This window comes from Moschus berezovskii, chromosome 3 (genome assembly GCF_049115385.1).
Source record: "Moschus berezovskii isolate FMDL1 chromosome 3, NW_MosBer_1.0, whole genome shotgun sequence".
Taxonomy (NCBI): Eukaryota; Metazoa; Chordata; class Mammalia; order Artiodactyla; family Moschidae; genus Moschus; species Moschus berezovskii.
This window is the reverse complement of record NC_142462.1, coordinates 106,930,541-106,953,022: the sequence shown is the minus strand read 5'-3', so window position 1 is coordinate 106,953,022 and position 22,482 is coordinate 106,930,541. Positions and strand designations below refer to the sequence as shown.

Below are 22,482 nucleotides of genomic sequence, written 5' to 3'. Positions count from 1 at the left end.
CAGTGACGGCAGCACCAGGAGAGAAACACTGCTTAACGTGACAAGCCCAGGACTCCCACTTTTTCTTTTCACCTGGCCTTGTGTGATAGTGATAACAATCACGCTCCCTACTCCACAGATTTGTATATTGCCTTCAATTTCACAAAGTAGTTCACATGTACAAAATTCCACTTTTATTCTCACCACCACTTTATAATATAGACAGGTAAGTATTCCTCTCCAGAAGAGGATACTGGAAGAAAGTTAGCATTTGTCTAACATTACAAACCTGGTAAATTGTTGGGTCAGGACTAGAATTAAGAACTTCTGGCTTTTCAACCCATTTTTGTTTTTACTATACCATCCTGGACCTAGCCACCACCTGTCAATAAATGTGGGCCCCAATTTCAATCCATTAAATCCCAGCAATAAGTCAGATAAGAATGCAGAGTAAAGACACAGAAGTCAGAGCACCAAAATGACAGCTCTAAAGAGTTCCAAGTCAGCTCAACTCTGGAGAGCATCTAATCTACCCAGTAAACAAAACTCACATTGACCAAGTAATCAGACTACAAAATCAGAACAAGAGCCTGATACTCATCAGCTCTATCCAAAAGCTGCACTAAAGGAAAGCAACAAGTAACTTTCAGTCAACCTTCAACATGTCTACATACACATGAATATTGCCACGTGATGTCTGTCTTAACACAAATATTTTATTTCCACCTACTACTTAGAGCAACTGTTAAATGAAGTCAAGGACAATTGGCTTTGGTCTATTTTACAGCATAGGCTAAAAACTACATCACTGGTTCCAAACCTGTCCAAACACTGGAATCACTTGGAGAATGCCAACAATTACAGAAGTTACTGTCCCATCCCCAGAGATTTCAAGCCTAGGGTGCAACCAGGGCTTTAGGGTTCTTGAAGGATTCCCTGATGTACAGAGTTCGGGAACCACTGCACTACAGCCAAGTGAGCCAACTGAAAACTGCTGAACCTGATAAGGTTTAGTGAAACAACACACAGTTTCTATCTGCTTTAAAAGAGGCAAACTAAAGGCAGATACAAAGAGCAAAGCAAAAGAAAAGGGAAGCTACTACAATAAGCCAGTGCCTGTCAAACAGTGTGGCTTTAAATGGCAACCCACTCCAGTGTTCTTGCCTGGAGAATCCCAGGGACGGGGGAGCCTGGTGGGGTTCCGTCTATGGGGTCACACAGAGTCGGACACGACTGAAGTGACTTAGCAGCAGCAGCCTTCAAATCAAACATAAGTTAAAAGGGCAGGGGTAAATACACCCCCCTCACACACACACACACACAACGGAATATTACTTAATAGAAAGGAACAAAATTGGGTCATTTGCAGTGATGTGGATGGACCCAGAGTCTGTCATACAAAGTGAAGCCAGTCAGAAAGAGAAAACCAAATATTGCATATTCACACATATATATAGGCTCTAGAAACATGGTACAGGTAAAGCTATTGGCAGGGCAGGAATAGAGACGCAGATGTGAAGAACATGTGTACAAAGGGGCAGAAGGGGAGAGTGAGATAACTCGAGAGAGTAGCGTTGAAATCTACATACACACTACCACGTGTAACCTGGATAGCTAGTGGGAGACAGCTGTATACAGCACGGGGAGCTGAGCCCAGCGCTCAGTGATGACCTAGATGGGTGGGATGGGCGTGGGAGAGGGGTACAAGGGAGGCTCAAGACGGAAGGGATACGTACATACTTAGAGCTGATTCACGCTTTTGCAGAGCATAAACCATCAAAATACGGCCAAACAATTATACTCCAATAAAAAATAAACAAAAAATAAAATAAATTAAAAGGTCAATGAGTGAGAAAAATAGTTACTACAAAGCCTGGACTTTTACTCTCCAGGAGAAAAATGCTGCTGCCACAGTAAAACTACTTACTTAATTAGGGATCCAAAATCCAAGGTTATTGATTTACTAACTTTATTTTAAGTTTTTCCTTAATCTTTTTGCCAAAAAAATTAGATGTAGGTGTTTTAATTCAGGGTTCCCAAAGAGAGCTGAAAGCAGCTACAGCTGACCGGCCTATTAAAATATTAATGGCAAACCATACTTCCCCACTCCCAGTCCCTGTATTCCTGGAACTCCTGTGGTAATGATCATGATGTGAGATGCTGTTTATTTCTTCATCATCTGTCTCTTCCTACTAGCATGTAGGTTCCTTCAAGGTTAAGGTCACCTTCACAGATCCATGTACCCAACAACGGCATTGTCATATTCATTTGTCCATCTATCAAAACACATGCCAAATTATTTGCTGATAAATTATTAGTATAGAATCTTGGCATCAGTTTTTAAGATCAATACTCTACACCAGGAACAGATGGGTTTTAATGGTGGCTACTTCATTATTGATCACGGATACATTTTTTTTTATCATGTTGTAGAGAAATCTATACGGAATATTGAAACATTCTGCAGGCACTGAACCACTTTCACGTGAGATCCAGTAAGTTCACGAGAATGTTTCAGCTCCTGATAGCCACAGTGCTTTCACCTCAACACCACTTCCAGACTCAGGAGAGGAAAAAACAGTCCTGTGAGATCTCGGAAACTTTCAAGCCACGTAAAGGTATATGCATTTTCACCCCTTGTTTCTTACTTGTACATTATTTTATAATGGAAACATGATCACCCCTTGCCTATCCATCAAATGAGAAGAGAGTCTACTTGCTAGTGACACAGATTTACTGGCACCAATGGGACCAACTTCACTGGCCCACTGGTCCTGCCATCTAAGCAGTGACAGGAAGAATAACAACTCTAATACTAAAGTCAACCGAAGTCAATACTTTTGATAGGCATCGTCTGAAAGTGAAACTGGCTTGTATCTGATTACAATACCCAACAGATTAACACATCTGGTCACCTAAGACTAGATTTTGCAACAAACTGATCTTGGGTAGCTTACCAACAAATTACATTGTTTATCACTGGACAGTCAGCGGGTACCCAATGAACATATACTTGATGTAGGCCTACGAGATGATTGATAACACAATCTGGAATTTGTTCACACCGATCCCAAAACATGATCTAGAACTCTGAGGTCTTGGTCATCCAACTATGAATGTGTTCGAGCAGAAGAGATGTGTGTTCTGAGAAAAATTCTCTCTCTGCCTGCAGGGATTCCTTGACCATATAAAATGTGGAGTGGTCTTTCACTCAGGGCAAGAAGAAAAGGAATCAGAATTGCCTAACTTAGTCCCACTTCAACTCTTAGCTCAAAACAAGTCCACCTCAGACTGGTTTTTGAGAGTCTAACATGGTAGCGATCACCACATCCTTTCTTACAGTATCAGTAAACAAATTAATTACAAACAGCATTTATAAGGTCTTACTATGGATACCTGGTGTACTTCACTTACATAGCTTAATATTTCTGTTGTTTGTGTTCTGGGTTTTTTGGCCATGATGCATGCAGGATCTTAGCTCCCTCACCAGGGATTGAAGCCACACTGCCTGCACCGGAAGGTGAAGGCTTAACCACTGAACCGCCAGGGAAGTCCAACAGCTTAATATTTCACTTAATCCTTTCAACACCCCTGAGGGCATTCAATCATTCTCAATTCCAACTTTCAGCTAAGCCAAATTAAATAATTAGCCTCAAGTCATTCAGCTAGTAAAAGTCAAAGCTGGGATTCAAGCCCAGGTCCACCTGACCCCCAGTAAGTCCCATGCTCATATTCACAGCCTTGAATGTTGTCCAACAATTGCAAAGGATCTTGAAAACTAAAAATATGACAGTTATTTTTATCATAGGATCTTTGAAAACTATGCAATTAAGTAGCTGTTTTACTCTCTTTATCCCAAATGTGGCCACAATTTCATAGGGTAAGTGAAATAATTCCACCATACCATTCTCTCAGCAAAGCACTCTGGGACCTCTAAGAAGGAAGACAACATAAATATGCTATTATAATTACCGTTAACAATCCCTATCTTGCTATACAGCTATGGATTCTTTTTAAAAAAGTGTTATAAATAAAAAAGACAAAATGATCATGATACATTCAAAACCTCTACAATCTCAGGAAGCTTTAGAAATGAAAAAATTATTTTAGTCACAAGCCTTGTGACTGTCAGCTAAAGTGCTTCAAAACTACTCACAATGGCTTGGTTTCCACTGATTGAATGCAATTATGAACTGACTTCTATAGGTTGATAAATCAGAACTTGTGTAAGTGGTTTTCAAAGCTCATCTGTGCAATTTCGGTTTGATGCAGACTTTCACCCAAAACTCTCCTTAAAAAAAAACAAAGTTTGTAAAAATATTAACTATCATGAAATACCTTCCTGGTTAGCTCACGCCACTGGAAAGAAGCTGCTATTCTTATATTAATAATTCTTCCCAGAATTAATCAGTCATTGTACATTAGAACCAGCAGCTGGAGTGTTTTGAGTGATAATGAAACCTGTAACAAGGCATCTTCAGCCGTCTTTTCAAGACAATAAGGGAATTAAAATTTCAATTTAAATGCAGAGGTTTGAAACACGCTTCACTGGCAAAATTACTTCAATTAATGTGAGTGGAATACAAAGGACAGACTGCAGAAATGTGATGCAGCAACCAGAAATTATGTCATTAATGTGCTTGCATCAACCCGGCACAATGACTGCAGAGGTCTAATTTAAACCGTACATATCACAAAGCTACAGGCTACAATATTAATCAAGTCTGTGATTTCAACAGGACGGATACAGGCTTCTTGCTGGATCACTTTTAGCTTTTCATAAGCTAACAGCAGCTGTTTACCTTGAAAGAGGAAACAAAAGGCCAGGCCTATTTGCAGACATCCCCTGTCATGACAATTTAATTATTTTATGCAGTACTCGGGTTATCATATCAAAAGAAAGAAATATCCCATCTAGAAGCCGAGTCTGTAGCCATCCGCCCACTCTGATGGTGAAGCAGGAATTGCAGGAGCTGACACGAGCTATGGGTCACCACTGATTTATTTACTCTGGATTTATTAACCTGAGTAGGGATTAAATTATTGGGCATCTGCACCTGCCTTAAAATGGAAATGCAAAATCTTTTGATAAAAAGATCCAAGGAAATCAGAGGGGTTTGAAAGACTAGACTGTTCTGCCTTCACTTCCTTCTGATGTCTTTTAGCATAGATTTTCATTTGGACTCTTGAGATGCCTTAAGTAGATTTTACTTCTAAGAGCACATAACCACGGGGAAAAGCAAGGTGATTATTTTCTCATATGAAGTCCAATAAAAAAGCAATTATAGACCTTACTATTTATTCACACACAAAAGGCAAATTGAAGAATATTTCCAACTTTTTAAGCACATCTTAAATCCCACCTCCATGAAATCTTCATTGTATGTTAGGAAATGCTAACCCCCCAGGTCATGCAAAGCAACTACCTCATCTGGAAAATGGAGAGGATATCAGAAACCTCTCTCATAAGAGTACTGTGAGAATTCAGTGTTAACAAAGGTAACATGCTTAAAATGGTACCAGCACATAGTAAGGGCTCAATACATATTAGCTATTATTATACTTTTGTTGTTCACTTAAACATTGTAGAAAGGAAAGGTTAGGAACAAGAGAACTTTGCCTTCAAGAAAACAAAAAGATAACAAAAGCCACAAATCAGAGGGAAAAAGTCAGACCCGAGCTTGTAGAAAGGAAGTGCCCTTTTCTATTTATTGGTATGACAGTCTTCCCCAGAGCTACCCATCTGGCTAATCGTCAGTGAACTCTATGTGAAGTGCATTATGCTAAGTACAGGGTAGACAAAAATAGGTAAGACATAGTCCTTGCCCTTAATGACATACTATACAAATAAAACCAATGAAATACACGCAGCTTATGGAAATAAATCTAATCATGTTAAGCATTAATACTACAATGAATATATAATAATTCATTTTTTAAAAAACAAGGTAAGTATCTAATTACCTAGGGCATTCAGAAACTTGATGAAATTTGAGCCACGTCTTAAAGAATAAATCATCATTTTCCAAGTAGGAAGGATAAGGATTAGGTTTAAAGAAATGTATGGTTCATAAAAAAAGAAATCTATCCCATCCCTGTACATCATTAACAAATAACTAGAAATTATAATTAAGAGCCACTGCTTTAAAAAGCAACCAGAAGCTGACGGTCAGAAGTACAACTAACAAATACATGTAGGGTCACTAAAGGAGTACATTACTAAGCATTATTATTAAAAAGGACATAAATTAAAAGTTTAATAAATGAGAGCCTGTTCACTGAAAGACAGTATTACAAAGATGACATTCTCCTAAATTTAATCAAAATTTCATCATGTTGGGACTTCTCCGCCAGTCCAGTGGTTAAGTTTCCACACTTCCTATGCAAGGGACATGGGGTTCCATCACTGGTTAGTGATCTACAATCCCATATGTTGCGGAGCATGGCCAAAAAGTTTTTTTAAAAGTTCCTCTCATGCTTTTAATGGAACCTGACAAGCTGATACTAAAATTAATATGGAAGAGTAAAATAATAAAAATAATAAACATGTGAAGATAACCAATAAATGTGTAAAGAGTAAAATTAAAAAATAAAATGTGTCAAGAATAGCATAGTTCTGAATAGCAAAGTGAGGGAATGGCTTCACCTGCTATCAAGATATATTATAAAATTACAGTAATTAAAACAGCATGGTTTTGGTGAAGATACAGACAAGACCAACTAAACAAAATAAAGAGCTCAGAAACAGACCCATGCACATATGCAAACTTGGAATGTGACCAAGGTGGAATTATAAACCAGCAGGAAATGAATTCAATAAATGGCTTGAGCCAAGCAGCTATACAGAAGGTAAAATCAGATCTCTAGTTCATGCCATATACATTTTAAGTGGATTAAAGACAACAGTTTAAGAAATTTTCTTTGTGACAGTGGGATAAAAAGAAATAAATTTCTCAAAAGAAGTCACATAACAAAGGAAAAAAGACTGAAAAACATTGCTGAATTAAGTTTTAAAACTGTTTAATAAAAGACACCATAAACCAAAAGATACTACCAACTGGGAAAAGATACTTACAATCCATCTAACAAAAAATAAGTATCCAGAGTACATAAAGAACTACAAACAGAAAAAAAGAGGAACTTCTGAGAAATATCTCTCTCACCTTCACTCTTTTCTAGAGGTGACTGCCCTTTCTTCTCAACCAGCTCCACAGGTCTCCCATGTCCCTCAATCACACAGTTTTACTTAGAACTGACAATCACAGTACCCAAAGTGACCAATATAACCTACGCCCATATTTCTGAATTAGAAGATTATTTTCCTCTGCAAAGCTGGAAAGATGTAAGATAATCACTTACAACCCTTCTTTTTCCCCAAACATCAAAACTCTGCCCACATGTGGAAGAAAGTCTATAGAAAAAAAATTTTTTAATGCAGGAAGACCATATAGATGGCCTTCCACATAGATGCCCATTCTTTTAGCAGACTGGCTCCATGGGTAAAGCAATCATCTTACCTAAGCTAGCTAGAGCTGAATTTCTGCAACTTACAACTAAGAATTTACAGAAATATTTAATGAGGTCCTTAAGAAAATAAGTTCAAAAAAAACATATGGTATCATTAATTAGCTCTTAAATAAATTAGCCCTTGGGGAATAAAGGCTAGTCCTAAAATCTGAAATCCTAAAATGAATATTAACACCAAAATAAACATTAACAACCTATTTTTAATATACGGCACTAACTAAAAAACAGGCCCAGTACAAAAAATCGGTTCAAATAGATGTGTGTGTGTGTGTGTGTGTATATATATATATATATATATAAGCTTATCTATTCTGACTGCTGAGTCTTGACTATTTAGTACTTATATCCCTTCCTGAGTTTCCCAGGTGGCTCAGGGGATAAAGAATCCACCTGCCAACCCAGGAGAGGCAGGAGACATGGGTTCAATCCCTGTATCAGGAAGATCCCCTGGAAGAAGACATGGCAAGCCATTCCAGTATTCTTGCCTGCAGAATCCCATGGACAGAGGGGCCTGGCTGGCTACAGTCCATGGGATAACAAAGAGTCAAACATGACTGAAGCGACTCAGCCCGCATGCACACATGCCGTCCTAACATATAAACCAACAATAAAGCTGAGAGGTGAGTAAATTTTTAATTGGACACCATATAATTCATTTTAAGGAAGATGACACTATAAAGATACTGAAAATAACCAATTATTTTGCCACTCTGAAGAAAAGACCATTATTAACCTCCTTCCACTGTGGAAATTCACTATCACATAACCAGGTTTTAATATATGAGAGAATATCATGGCACATCTCATCTCTTGGTTATCAGGTTTCCTTTAAACCTTCTTATGACAGACTTCGAGCAAAATTCTTCTTGAAAGTCAGAATGAATTAGAACCACTTAGAGGATTTAACCTGGTTTGCTCCCACTAATTCTTCTCAGTGTTTTGTTTTTTTTCCTTCCCAGAGTTACAGGCAATCTAATTTATTGAAACAAAGATAAGGAACTTTCACCTATCATGGAAAAGAAAATCCAAATACAGTCCATCTGCTTCTGAGAGTTTCCGTCATCCCCAGACAACTGTGAGAAGGAAACAGGGGAGTTGGTGTGGAAGGAGGAGGCAGAATGAGCAGCCCCCGTTCAGAGCCACAGGCCCTGGAAAGGTTAAGGTTTTTAGGAAGCAAGATTTGTATTTTTTTTTTATTTTTTATTCATTATCCTGACTCTCAGCCATGTGTACCACCAGCTGCAATCGTCTCTTGAATTTTCACTTCTATTTTTTTTAATTTTTATTTAATAAATGGTACAAAGCACAATGCCAAAAACATGTTAAAATTTCACCAAATGAAAATATACTATAGAATACACAGTTGTAAAAAGCTACATTAAGTTATTTTACAACTGCCTCAAGCTGCAAAAAGAAAAAAAACCCAATGCCATACCTAAGTTATCCCTCTCTCAAAATAATGCCATTTATGTTATAAACCATGAGCACCCCGTCAAAAGACGGGAACTGCTTTTGTTAATTCATATATATATATATATATATATATATATATGACTATCACTTTGCTATACACCTGAAACAAACACAACACTGTAAATAAAATATAATACAATATAAAATAAAAATAAGTAACAGACCTTTGGGGCTCTACACCGAGTGAGAGTTCCTGTCAGAGGGACAACAGAAAGTAGCAGAAAGGATGAAGATAACAGGCTATGGCACACTTCTGCTGGACAAAGTTACTTCCAGAATTATTCCCCTGAAAATTATTTTCTTTCTTATCAACTTAAAGGAAAAAAAAAAAAAAACCCTAAACATTCTTTCACAGAATTTGTGCAACCTACTGTTCAGAAATCTCCGAAAGTTCTCTCTCATGCAGATTTCATTCTTCAAAATGGGATTCATCAATTATCTTCTTCTGACACTCCAACTAACACCTCGCATTACCATTCCAACATGACAGGTCCTGGTTTCTCACCATCATACTTCTTGCCACTGTTCCAAAGGCAGACAACATAAATAACCACAGCCTACCACTGCAAACACTGAAACCAGGAAGAGAACCAGGCTTCACCTGCAAGGGCTCATGAATGCCCAGAGGGCAGTTTGTCCTGTGCTTTGAGAGGGACAGAATTCAGAGGGAGCAGAAGGAAGCACGCTTCTCTCTTAGCAGAAACACCCAGGAGTGCGGGCTGTGCTCTTACCAGCATGTCGGTGGCACTGAGATAGTGCTTGCTGGCCATGCACTGTTCCAGCCTTTGAGGCACTTGCTTGATATTCTCGATTTCGTCCAGCAGATTCAGAACATGCTTATGTTCAATTCCTTCAATCCACAGCTTCCGAAGCTCATCTCGTTTGCAGTGCAATAGCATCTTGCATGAAAGCAGATTCTCTTTTACCTGCAACAGAAGTTTCCATCTTGGGTCAGTGCAAAGTCTTGCCAGACTAAACCTATAATGTGGTTTGTATTCTTCACCATTACTGCTGTAAGTAACAGTCCCTAGTTCTCACTGTCACCCGTTCTCCTGAGGCTAATCTATATGCAGAATTCTAATCCCCGTTAACATACAGACTCACGTGCTTAGGTCTCCACTTCTCTGTATTCTCTTTCCTGTGAGATGAGAGAATTACTCCTAACCTACCTTTGAGTAATCTAGAAAAATATTACTCAGGCTGAAAAGCACTCTGAAAATAGGAAGTTCCACATCTAAGTTAGTACGTCTAGAAGGGACTGACTAATTTGAGAGACCACACTATTAATCCTTCTCCATTCTTCCTGGCATATTTCCTATTCAGCTGATGAGTCACTTGGCTCATCCTTCGAGGTCTAAAACTTTAGCTGAATTTTATAACCAAGGAACTGGACGTTCATCTCAACTGACTAAAATGAAAGAAAAGTCAGCTTCCAGGAGAGTAGACACATCCAGAGGCAATCATGAAATAAAGAGAATTAAAACAAGCCAAGAATTTTTTGCCATGTATTCTGATTTTTAGATATTAAATAAGACAATTGCCAGCATTCTCACAGATCTGCACAGTTTGGTGCCAGCATCAATAAGCAAAGCTTGATAACAAAGAAGAAGAGAAACAGGGAGAGGTAGTCACAATGTTTAGGATACATGTATTTTCACTTCCTACCCTAATTAAAAATTTTTTATTTTTATAGCATGATACAGTAAAAATCATGAGCTTTCACAATTTACAGAACTACTTTTATATACTCTTGATATTTCTTTACATGTGTCTTTATTTAAGTTAGAATTTCATATTTGTTTACAAATATTTGGTTTTCTGTTTGAGGTAAAATGTATACATGAAGGGATATCACTTGATGAGTTTTAGCAAATGCATACACACCTGCATAATTCAAACCTTCATTAATGTATAGGACATTCTGATCACTCTAGAAAGTCTACCATGTTTGTAACAATTAAAGTATCTGTCTTCTTCTACAATATATAGTGTCATGGCACACAGACTCACTGATGCTTTTTTTTTTGATGATTATAAAACTAAACTTTAACATCTTTCCAAAAAACATGGAAAATAGGATGACTGAATGCTAAAATGAGAAGGTATCTTGAGACAGTATCTAATCCAATCCGACAACTTAAGGACAACTTCTATCCTTTTTAAAATCATACTTATATCAAACTCTCCAATGTAAAAAGAGCCCTAAGTAAGAGCACTCTGTAATCTCTCCTGATAAGCATAGTAGAATGACTTAGCTTTTGAGGGAGTGATAGAACCCTTTAACAATCTGGCAAAGAAGATTCTAATGACCCCTAATCCTTCCTGCAATACCAAAGAGATAGTGAAATAACTCCTTTTTGGCATAAAATACTAAGAAAAGAGAGAACAGAGAGGAGGGAACAGCAAGGATAGCAAGAAATCCTCGGAAACTGACAAGAAGATGGACGGCATCAAGTGGGGTTTGTTAAGACTGAAAAGGAAGCACCAAGATACTAAAGGCAAGAATTCAGGGTGGAGGGACTTCCCTCGTGGTTCACTGATTGAGACTCAATGCTCCCAGTGCAGGGGGGTGTGGGTTTGATCTTTGGTTGGGGAACTAAAATCCTACGTGCCACAAAGCGCAGCCAAAAAAACTTAGCCAGCAGACCCATAGGTAGAAATTTATCAAAAAAAAAAAAAGGTACAGAGCTGAAAGTATTCTGAGTCTTCAAACATCTTGATCAAACCACACAGATGTGTAATTCCCTCCCCTCAACCCTGGCCAAATAGGTTTACAATCTGAAGAAACTGAACTATACAGAATCTGGACCAGGAAATGTCAGCCAGCTGAGAGGAGGGAGGCAGGCACTGGCCAGGAAACAGGAAGATGAGGTCAAACTGGACCCACCAACAAGTAAGGTTCTCAGCCCTCTCTGGACCCTCAACCTCCTTGCTGGGTTGGCTGCAGTAATACTCAGCTTGACTCTGAGCCCCGATACAGGAAACATATGGCTCTCCCCTGGGAAAAACAACCAACTGAAAAGACCTATCAACGGTGACATCTGAAGCTCCACTGAGGAAACTGTTGGGTCCCTACCCAATCATCACAAGACGAGTCCCACCACACGCTCCGAGCTTTGCAGTACACCTCCCTCCTCCACCCATGCAGTCAGCCAAGGATCACCACACAGTCAAGGAAAGCCTGTAATATGGAAGACAGGAAAAAGAAAAAGGTGCCGAGTGGAGTAGGGAAACAGAAACCAAGGGAGGAAAAAGAAACTTTTGATATCTATGATGAGTATCCCTTGGGGGAAAAGATATTACATCAATGAAACAAGAATAGGATGCTATTAAAAAAAAAACTCAGAATGAAAACCATCTCTTGGAAATTATGATAGGGAAAAAAAAAAAAACCTATAAGGGTTAAAAGAGACTCTTGAAATCTCCATAGAATAAGACACAGAAAAACAAAGGAAAATAGGTGAGAAAAGAAAATGGGGTGATTGATCCAACAGGTCCAAATAAGGTAAGAAAAATAAGAGTGGAGGAAAAAAATAAGATTTTCCAGAGCAAAAGATATGAATTTTCCAATTGAAAAGGCACACCAAGTGTTCAAGACAATGGAGTGAAAAAAGACCAAAGCCAGGGCACCTTATCCTGACTCGTAAGAACACAAAGACAGAGACAATTCTAAAAGCTTTCAAAGGACGGAAAAAAAAAAACAACCCACAGAAAGGATTGTGAATCAGAACAAATCTCAATAGTAACACTAAAAGCTACAAGACAAAGGAATAATATTTCTTCAAAATCCTAAGAATTATTTCCCAGAAAAACTTTCAATCAAGTGTGAAGGAAAAATAAAGACACTTTCAGACATGCTAGCTCTCAAAAAAATAGACCTCCTTTGTGCTATATCTCACCAAACTACTGAAGAATACACTCCATCAATTAAGAGGAAAACAAGAGAACACACACAGGATCCAGCAAAGGGGAAACTGATACAGAACAAACACAAGGTGATTCTCCAGTCATTAACTCCAAGGAAAACAACAAAAATATTACACAAACAAAAACAGTATGCTGGATGACTTAGATGCAAACATTTATGTCATTATAATAAAATAAGCTAAGATTATGGCATCCAGTCCCATCACTTCATGGCAAATAGATGGGGAAACAGTGACTGACTTTATTTTTCTTTTCTGGGCTCCAAAATCACTGCAGATGGTGACTGCAGCCATGAAATTAAAAGATGCTTACTACTTGGAAGGAAAGTTATGGCCAACCTAGATAGTGTATTAAAAAGCAGAGACATTACTTTGTCAACAAAGGTCCATCTAGTCAAGGCTATGGTTTTCCAGTGGTCATGTATGGATGTGAGAGTTGGACTATAAAGAAAGCTGAGAGCAGAAGAATTGATGTTTTTGATGAACTGTGGTGTTGGAGAAGACTCTCGAGAGTCCCTTGGACTGCAAGGAGATCCAACCAGTCCATCCTAAAGGAGATCAGTCCTGAATATTCACTGGAAGGACTGATGTTGAAGCTGAAACTCCAGTACTTTGGCCACCTGATGCAAAGAGCTCACTCATTGGAAAAGACCCTGATGCTGGGAAAGATTGAGGGCGGGAGGAGAAGGGGACGGCAGAGGATGAGATGGTTGGATGGCATCACCGACTCGATGGACATGAGTTTGGGTAAACTCCGGGAGTCGGTGATGGACAGGGAGGCCTAGCATGCTGAGGTTCATGGGGTCGCAAAGAGTAGGACACGACTGAGCAACTGAACTGAACTGAATGAAATAAGCACCAGTTATTTAACCAAAAACTAGGATACAACTATACAGAAAGGATGAGGGGAGAAGATGAGCTGAGATGGGGGTAAAAGTGAGGGGGGAACCATAACTGGAACCTCATATACAAATGTCTTGGAGAAGGAAATGGCTACCCACTCCGCTATTCTTGCCAGAAGAATTCCACAGACAGAGGAGGCTGGTGGGCTACAGGCCATGGGATCACGAAGAGTCGGACATGACTGAGTGACTAACACCATCAGTTTTCTTGCTGAAGAATTCCACAGACAGAGGAGGCTGGCGGGCTACAGTCCATAGGGTTTCAAAGAGTCAGACACGACTGAGCAACTAACACATATAATGTCTAAAATAGAAAAATCCAGAAAAGCAGTATAAGCTTATTACTTAGAAATACAGAAATACAAATATCTGGGGGAAAAATAAAAGAAATTCCATACTGAAGTATGAAATTAGTATTATGGTAGGATGAGGTAGGGAAGAGCTGGTTTTTAATCAGCATTGGTGATTTTATTTGACTTCTTAAAACACATTTCTCAAGGCCATTCCTGGATCCCTCTAGGAGTCCTTGGTCCCTGCGTTAAGAACTCTAGCTATTAAATCCATTCTATTTTCAATCTTAGTTGAAATCTATCAAAATCTAATTTCCGATATTCTACTCATATCACCTTGGTTCTATACTTCTCAGCTTTTTCCTCTGTGTGTAATGGTTACTATGGCAACAGTTAAAAATAAATTTTATGTCATACAACACCCAACTAGGCTCTTGATCAAGAGAGTGAGAGATAAACTTACAGTGTGTCAGTAAAGCTTGGCAAACTCCCTTCTGATTGGAAAAAGACCATTATGGCATTTCATACAGAATATATACAATGTAATCCTCTCACTCCTCATTTTTGCTTACTAAATGGAGGAAAAATAAAAAGGAAGGTAGAATGTGTGGGTGGTTTTGGGGGTAGGAGAGATGACATCAGGCTGTGTGGAAAATGAACATCACCAAAATGATTCCCTAAATTGAATTTAGCCAAAGATGCAGATATAAGAAGCTACAAGAACTTTTAAAACTAAATTGCCCTGAGGCTTCAGCTTTTTGATCAGAAAGTCACAGTTATGAAGAAATGTTCTTTTAAAACGGGGTGACGGGGGGAATACCAGTCAGCAATAAAAGGGAAGAAATATGAATTTCAACATTAAGGCTGAGCAAAGGAAGCCAGACGCACGAGTGTATGCTCCGACGTTCCAAAAGAAAAAAAAATATATCCAAAAGATTTCAAATCAGTATTTGTTTGAAGCAGGATGGGATGGGGGTGGGGGGGTTATTGCCTGTAAAGAAGCAGAAGAGAACTCTGAGGCAATGGAAACACATTCCAGGATATACAGTTCAGTCGCTCAGTCGGGTCTGACTCTTTGCGACCCCATGAATCACAGCACGCCAGGCCTCCCTGCCCATCACCAACTCCGAGAGTTCACTCAAACTCATGTCCATCTAGTCGGTGATGCCATCCAGCCATCTCATTCTCTGTCGTCCCCGTCTCCTCCTGCCCACAATCCCTCCCAGCATCAGACTCTTTTCCAGTGAGTCAACTTGTCGCATGAGGTGGCCAAAGTATTGGCGTTTCAGCTTCAGCATCAGTTCTTCCAATGAACACCCAGGATTGACCTCCTTTAGAATGGACTGGTTAGATCTCCTTGCAGTCCAAGAGACTCTCAAGAGTCTTCTCCAACACCACAGTTCAAAAGCATCAATTCTTCAGTGCTCAGCTTTCTTCACAGTCCAACTCTCACATCCATACATGACCACTGGAAAAACCATAGCCTTGACTTGACGGACCTGTGTTGGCAAAGTAATGTCTCTGCTTTTTAATATGCTATCTAGGTTGGTCATAACTTTCCTTCCAAGGAGTAAGCGTCTTTGAATTTCATGGCTGCAATGAGCATCTGCAGTGATTTTGGAGCCCCAAAAAATAAAGTCTGACACTGTTTCCCCATCTATTTCCCAAGGATACATACGTTTGCCAAAACTCGTTGAACTGTACTCTAAAAATAATGCACTTTATTGTATGCAAACTCTAGCTCAATATATAAAATTTTTGAAACAGGGAGGGGAGAAACAGGGCTATATCCATCAGTGAATAATGGCACCTTTTAAATGTAAGAATGGCATCTTTTAAATGTGAGAAAGATACCATATTCCACCTAAACCTTTATTTCTCAAATGCCTGTTCTTTTAGAAATGTGGTGACAGCATTTTAATCCCATCCTGATTTATCAAGATAGCCAAGATTCAAAAATTCTGTTACTCTGTTTCTTCCTTAAATAAATCCATGAAGAGTCAAGCTTTTGAAATCGTGACATCAAAATCCAAGTAAGAAACCCTTCCTCAAACACAAGTTTCCTCTGCTTCCTTAGAATTTTAGTAAGTTTACAGTTCCTCCAAATCATCTGTTCAGGAATTAGCAGGAATTTCAGTTTCAATAAATGGTAAGAAATAAGTCACTTTAATTAGAGACTATTAGAAAAAGAGCAGCAGCAGCAGAAAAAGAGAAAATAAAGAACACAGGGCCCAACAGGTTATTGTGAATAGATATGTTAGATACAGAAAGCAGAAAAAAAAAACATATATATATATATATATATATATATATATATATCTCAAGACTTTTGCAGCCCTGCCTTGGGAAAGATCAAAAGAGGAGGAAACAAACCGGGGCCTCTGAACAACACGGTGGGAGCATCTGATAGAGGGTGCTGACGGAGGCATGGGGGAGGAGGGGGAGCCTCAACTTTAAAGTCTTAAAACCAGAAAAGCATTGAACTTGGATTAAGTATAAGATAAGGCGAGGAGGGGGAGGCCTTTGAGTGTTCGCATTGCGTTATCTGTAATAAACTCCCACAAATGTGCAAGCACCTCACTGATACTGCAGACCAGACATACCCTGCAAAATTCCCTAGAAACAGGGGAGGTAAATGGAAATCTAGGAATCAACACTATTCTTATTTCTAAAAGTATCGTATTTTCTCTTTTTTTGTAGTAAAAACAAACCTATATACAAGCATTTTTACGGGAATCCTCCTTACTCGTGTCCAACTCACTTTTTCCAGAGTCTTATAGACAGTATCTCAAAAGAATGAGCTTCAGAAACACTACTTACTGCTCTGCTTAAAAGCCCTTTGGAACTAAGTGAAAGAAAGTGAAGTCGCTCAGTCGTGTCCGACTCTTTGCGACCCCATGGACCATAGTCCACCAGGCTCCTCTGACCATGGGATTCTCCAGGCAAGAATACTGGAGTGGGTTGCCAAAAGATCTTTTTAAAATTACACTCGAACTTACTTTCCATGCTTTTTGCCCCTTAGTTTTTCAGCTTCCAATTTAAGGACTTAAGTTCTGAGAGGCTCCACTCAACCCTTTCTAATAAAGGCAACACCAGCCTTTTGAGTTGCTGAGTCTGGATACTGAACATAAATAGAGATAGTTAAACTTAATGAAAAGATTCCCTTGTAGTTCCTGTGACTACATTCATGACCCAGACCACTGCCTAGATTTTCAGTGATGCTATCTCATTCTTACCCACGGTGTATCATGTCCATTTCTAGATTTTTTTCCCTTTCACCTACGAGCAGCTAGGGTTTTCTATCTTACATCTGGGCTTAAAATAACTTCCTACCAAAATCATCTTATTCTCCTATGACTTTCTTTTCTATATTAATTAAGGTTATTCTTCGTTCTAATTCCACTTCTCAATGTATACTTGCATATAAAAAGTCACAAAATTATTTTATTTAAATGTTAAATAATGACTGTCACATTACTCAGTGATTAAGCCCTAACAACTTTACTTTAATATGGTTATTTCCAATTACAGGCAAGAAAAATAATTTAACAGCTTGGTCCAGCACCAGCAGAATAGCCAAAATTGGGGCAAAACGTAGAGAGTTTGTGCACACATCACAACAGAGGCAATTTTCTGTGTTATCCCTGCAGTTTCAGTCAGTTCAGCCACTCAGTCATGTCCGACTCGTTGCAGCCCCATGGACTGCAGTACACCAGGCCTTCCTGTCCATCACCAACTCCCGGAGTTTACTCAAACTCATATCCATTGAGTCGGTGAGGCCATCCAATCATATCATATGATATCAATCATATCCTCTGTCGTCCCCTTCTCCTCCCGCCTTCAGCCTACCTGCTTCCATAAGCATTAGAGGAGTACTTAGCATCTTTAAAGAAATCTGGTATCTTCTTATCTACTTAGTACAGGGGAGAAACACTCAAATTCAACTACTACCAACAATCACTACCCACACAGCCCAAGTCCCCAACTCATATCCATTCATATTCATCTATTCTTGGTGTTGCTATAACAGTCATTATAAGAGACACTGGTAGATCCTACAGATTCTGAAGCTTTCTAATGTAGTAACATCTCATTTGTACTCAATAATAACATACTCAATGGCAAGAAGATAGCCCAACTATTTTACTTTTCCACAGACTGATCTGATCAACCATACATGGCATTTCATTTACACATTTAAAACTGAAAAAACTCCAAATGGACTTGACTGATGTAAAGAAGTTTGGGGCATCTGGGAAGAATCAAATCCATCTGTCAACTCATATATCCTCAAGGACAGAGATTCTACCAACACAAATCCATACGTGAAATACCAAGTTGTAAACAGTTCTATGTAAAGAATGTAAACGGTTCCATGTTCTCAAGCTTTAAAAGGTAACAAAGCATGAATGTGGACATCTTCGTCTTCCCTGGCCCCCAATAAAATCTATTCTCAGAGCAGCTAGAGTGGGCCTTTCAAAATGTTAGACATAGCTTGCCACTGTTGTGCTCAAAACCTTAAAATGATTTCCCATCACACTCAAGAGCTCATGTGCAAATCTTTACAATGATCAAGACCTCACGTGACCTGACCCACTCAAGAGCTCATATGCAAATCTTTACAATGATCAAGACCTCGCGTGACCTGACCCACTCTGAGACACCCCAACCTCCAGCTCTCTCCTCTCCCTCCCACTCCCCTCTCTCCTTTCCACTGTGCTCCAGCTCCCATCTTGCTGCTCCCCCAAATTTCAATAATGTTCTTGCTTCAGGATCTTTCTGTACTGGATATCCCCTCTTCCTGGAGATCCTTTTCTGGGCTCTCCCTCACCGTCTTCCAGTGCTGGCTTGAATATAACCTCAATGAAGCCCTCCCTGACCATTCTATTCAAAAGAGCAATGTCCTGTTCTTTTTCTTTTTAAGCATAGCACTTCTTTACCATCTGCTGTACCTTCTTACTTACTCATTTATAGCCTGCCTTCCTTGACTAGAAGGTAAACTCCACAAGGACAGGAATTTTTTGTCTGCTTTACTCACGTCTATATTCCAGGACCCAGAGCAATGCTCAGTACAAAACAGCTACTTAATATACAGAGACTAAATCAATGATGCTAAATAGCATCTGTTTTCCTGTGTCCTCCCACTAGCATGTAAGGTCCATGATTGTACAGGAATTGATATTGTCCATTATATGGAAATCTAAAAAACCACCAGCACATAGCTGGCACTCAACAAATGTTTACTAAGTGAATCTTCATCCCATTCTTTTGGCAGAGAACAGAAAGAAAATTTCAAATCATATTCACACGTTCTCAACATGTTGCTTGGCTCTGAAATAATATAATCCAATGAGAACTGAATCATCCCCATTTCTACTTTAGAAATATACATACCTTTATTTTGTACATAATCTAAAGTGCAATTAAAAGCCAAATATGATAGGCAAAGATTAATGAGGAAACATCAGTGTTTCCTTGGTGATAAGGAATGGACTTTCACAGTACAAAATTGTCCAATTATACAATGAAAACAAATTCCCTTTCATTTTTCCCCAAAATTTTTCTTCTCCCATGTATCATTAAAGGCTTTCTTGAATAGAGATTTTTAGTCCTTTCTTTCTCTTCCCCACATTGAAGCTAATTCATAACACAGAGTTATGTGACATTTACTTGACAACTATATCTAATACAATAAACACAAAATTTTTGTTGTTGTTTCCTTTTGCTCTAAACTCCGGCCTACTTAAAAATGAGGATGGTGAAAAAGACTGTGGCTACTAAAACAAGTGTGAAATCATCAAACTGAGCCTCTCTTTCTCAGTATCAGCAAACACTCTTTGTTTGGGCAGAGATGCTATCAACTCAGAGCGATAGAAGTCAAGGCAGAAACCACTGCAGTGCCTCACTGGTGATAGGACAAAGTCCCTCCAGTCAAGCAGACTAATCGGAAAACACAAATACGCAGAGGTCCTTCACCCTTACTGTGATTACCAGAGGCACAGCCGGCAGGTCAGCAGCTCTATACATTTACTCTCTGACCCCTCTTGAGCTCAGTATACTGGGTCAAAATGGACTACAGTTCGCTTTAAATCTAGGGCGACTGATCTATAGCTTTACCGAGTTGCACAGATAAATCCATGGGATGAACTCGCCACTTGTCAAGGCTAAGAATTACAGTATTCCTTTTGAAAATGCCCAGTTAATTTTAAAATGTAGAGAGGTCAGCATATTGCTTCAAAAAAGGTTAAGAGCCTACTGATTGTGGAACTGGACTCAAGGCTGAAACTCATATGTAACAGCATTCTGAGAAGAATCATTTCGATACCTGCTTACACATCATAATATAAGGTCTAGAAGGCAGGAAAGAAAACATGTGAGAAGACCGGAAGCACAGCCATCCTGGGCAGGTACATCCAGAGAATTCTCGAACCAATAAAATAGCACAGGGCAGAGCTAGTCTTCACATGGTTCATGCAGCCCTCGCCACAGAGGTGCTTGGGAGTCAGCAGCTGGGTGCTAAGGATGGGACCCAGCATCAGGCTCTGCATCTCTCACCCCAATACCAAACAAGAGGCAACCGGGATGCTGAGATCCTGCAAAATCTCATTTACAAAGAACTGGGGTGGGTGGGGGGCGAGCGGGGAAGGATACTGCTTAAAAGATGTTTAAAAACCAGAATCAAGGACCTCAGAGCAAGGAGACCAGAGTTCAGACCCTAAATTTGAGGACTGAGGAACAGACGTAATTCTGCCGGGCAAAGAATCAGTGCTCAGTAAGTGGTTCAGTTCAGTTCAGTTCAGTCGCTCAGTCGTGGCCGACTCTCCGTAAATGGTAGCAATTGTTATATATCAGAGAGCTGTCATACAAGGTATTAAAGAAGTGACCCTTGAAATACGTAGCCAAGAACCACGTAACTATGATGTGACAGTACACAACCTTTATTTGATCAATTCATCCTTTGGCCAAATATAAAAATACTCCTTATGAACCCACTTTATTCTTTAGGAAGTAAAGATGTGGTACCTGGGAACCACAAGTTTTTCAAAGACCAATCACAGAAGAAAGGAAGCAGGGAGGGATGCAGAGTAGGGAAGGATGGAGAGAGGAAAGACGGAAGGAAAGAAGCAAGAAGAAGGAAGGAGAGGAAGAGAGAAGGGAGAAAGAAAAAGTGAAAGAAAAACAGCTCCAAAATATGGAAGACAATTACAAAATGACAATACGTGCTTGTCACTACTGAAAAATATTCAAGAATTTCAGTATTCATAAATACTTTATTATATATCTAAATAATCTGTGAGTTAGATTTTCTCAAAAACTACCAACAAGGTACAATGACTGTGGAGAAAATAACAACTGACTTCAAACAGCCCGACACACTCAAAACCAAATTTTTTTAAAATGTTCAACTGCTACAGCAATACACAAGATGTGTGACTACATCTGATCCATTAAAACAAGAGCCTCTAACAGTAAAAGGCCCTAGTGTCAGAACAGCTCCCCTTTCAGGCTTTCTCAAAAATTGTGGCAGAAGCCAAGGGTCAGATTTAGGGGAAAAAAGAAGCAAGGCTAGCTGCCCTCTGTGATCCTCTGCAGCCTGGGCTAAAAGAAACCTGAATCACCCGTTAAGGTCATTAACACCACCAGGGAACCTCCCCCAGTTACAACACCTGGACCAATGGAAGATGCCTGCTGCTGCTGCTGCTAAGTCACTTCAGTCGTGTCCGACTCTGTGTGACCCCATAGATGGAAGCCCACCAGGTTCCCCCGTCCCTGGGATTCTCCAGGCAAGAACACTGGAGTGGGCTGCCACAGTCACCGGCTATTAGAGGGATGGAGCCTTACCTGCTTTATTTTGTTTCGGGAGGTGGTAATGCGCTCTGTGATGCTCTGGTACGTGCGGATGGCCGTGGTCAGTTCCGTGTAGTGCTGTACAATGAGTTCATCCAGGTCACGGTCACACCTCTCATAGGCTTCTTCGAGACGCCCCTTCTCGTTTTCTCTGTCTTCAACGTCATCACTGGTAGACAGGGTCCTGTTTAAGACAGAATGTATCAGGCTGCGTCAAACTTAAAGCTGAAAGTAGAAACAAGTGGAGTTAAGCCAGTGAGGGCACATGCACCTAGGAAACAAAACAAGTTACTAAGGGAAAATACGAAACATTTGCATGGTAAATTCCAGTAGCCTAGTAAGTGGATTTACATGTTTTCTAGATAAGGAATCTTCCCCTTCACTTTTCCCCTGGGCACGATCAGGAAACAGGCGGCACAAACTCTAAGATCCTGGGCACCTCTCGATTTGTTTGAATGAATCCTAGTATGTGCATGTCCCTTATCAGTGACAAGTCTGACCAATGAGACCTAAGGACTTCCAGGAGTAGTTTCCTTC

The 22,482-nt window shown here is 39.6% G+C and overlaps 1 protein-coding gene across 2 annotated transcripts in view; it reads right to left on the bottom strand.

The window, feature by feature from the left end:
- EXOC4 (exocyst complex component 4) overlaps positions 1-22,482 on the bottom strand; it is an 853,359-nt gene that overhangs the window by 809,647 nt on the left and 21,230 nt on the right. For both annotated transcript variants that reach the window (XM_055421289.2, XM_088834671.1), the window contains exons 2-3: positions 21,940-22,129; positions 9,711-9,905 (exon numbers count right to left, since the gene is read on the bottom strand). In XM_055421289.2, the coding sequence (XP_055277264.2) occupies positions 9,711-9,905; positions 21,940-22,129 (385 nt within the window). The remainder of the gene's footprint in view (positions 1-9,710; positions 9,906-21,939; positions 22,130-22,482) is intronic.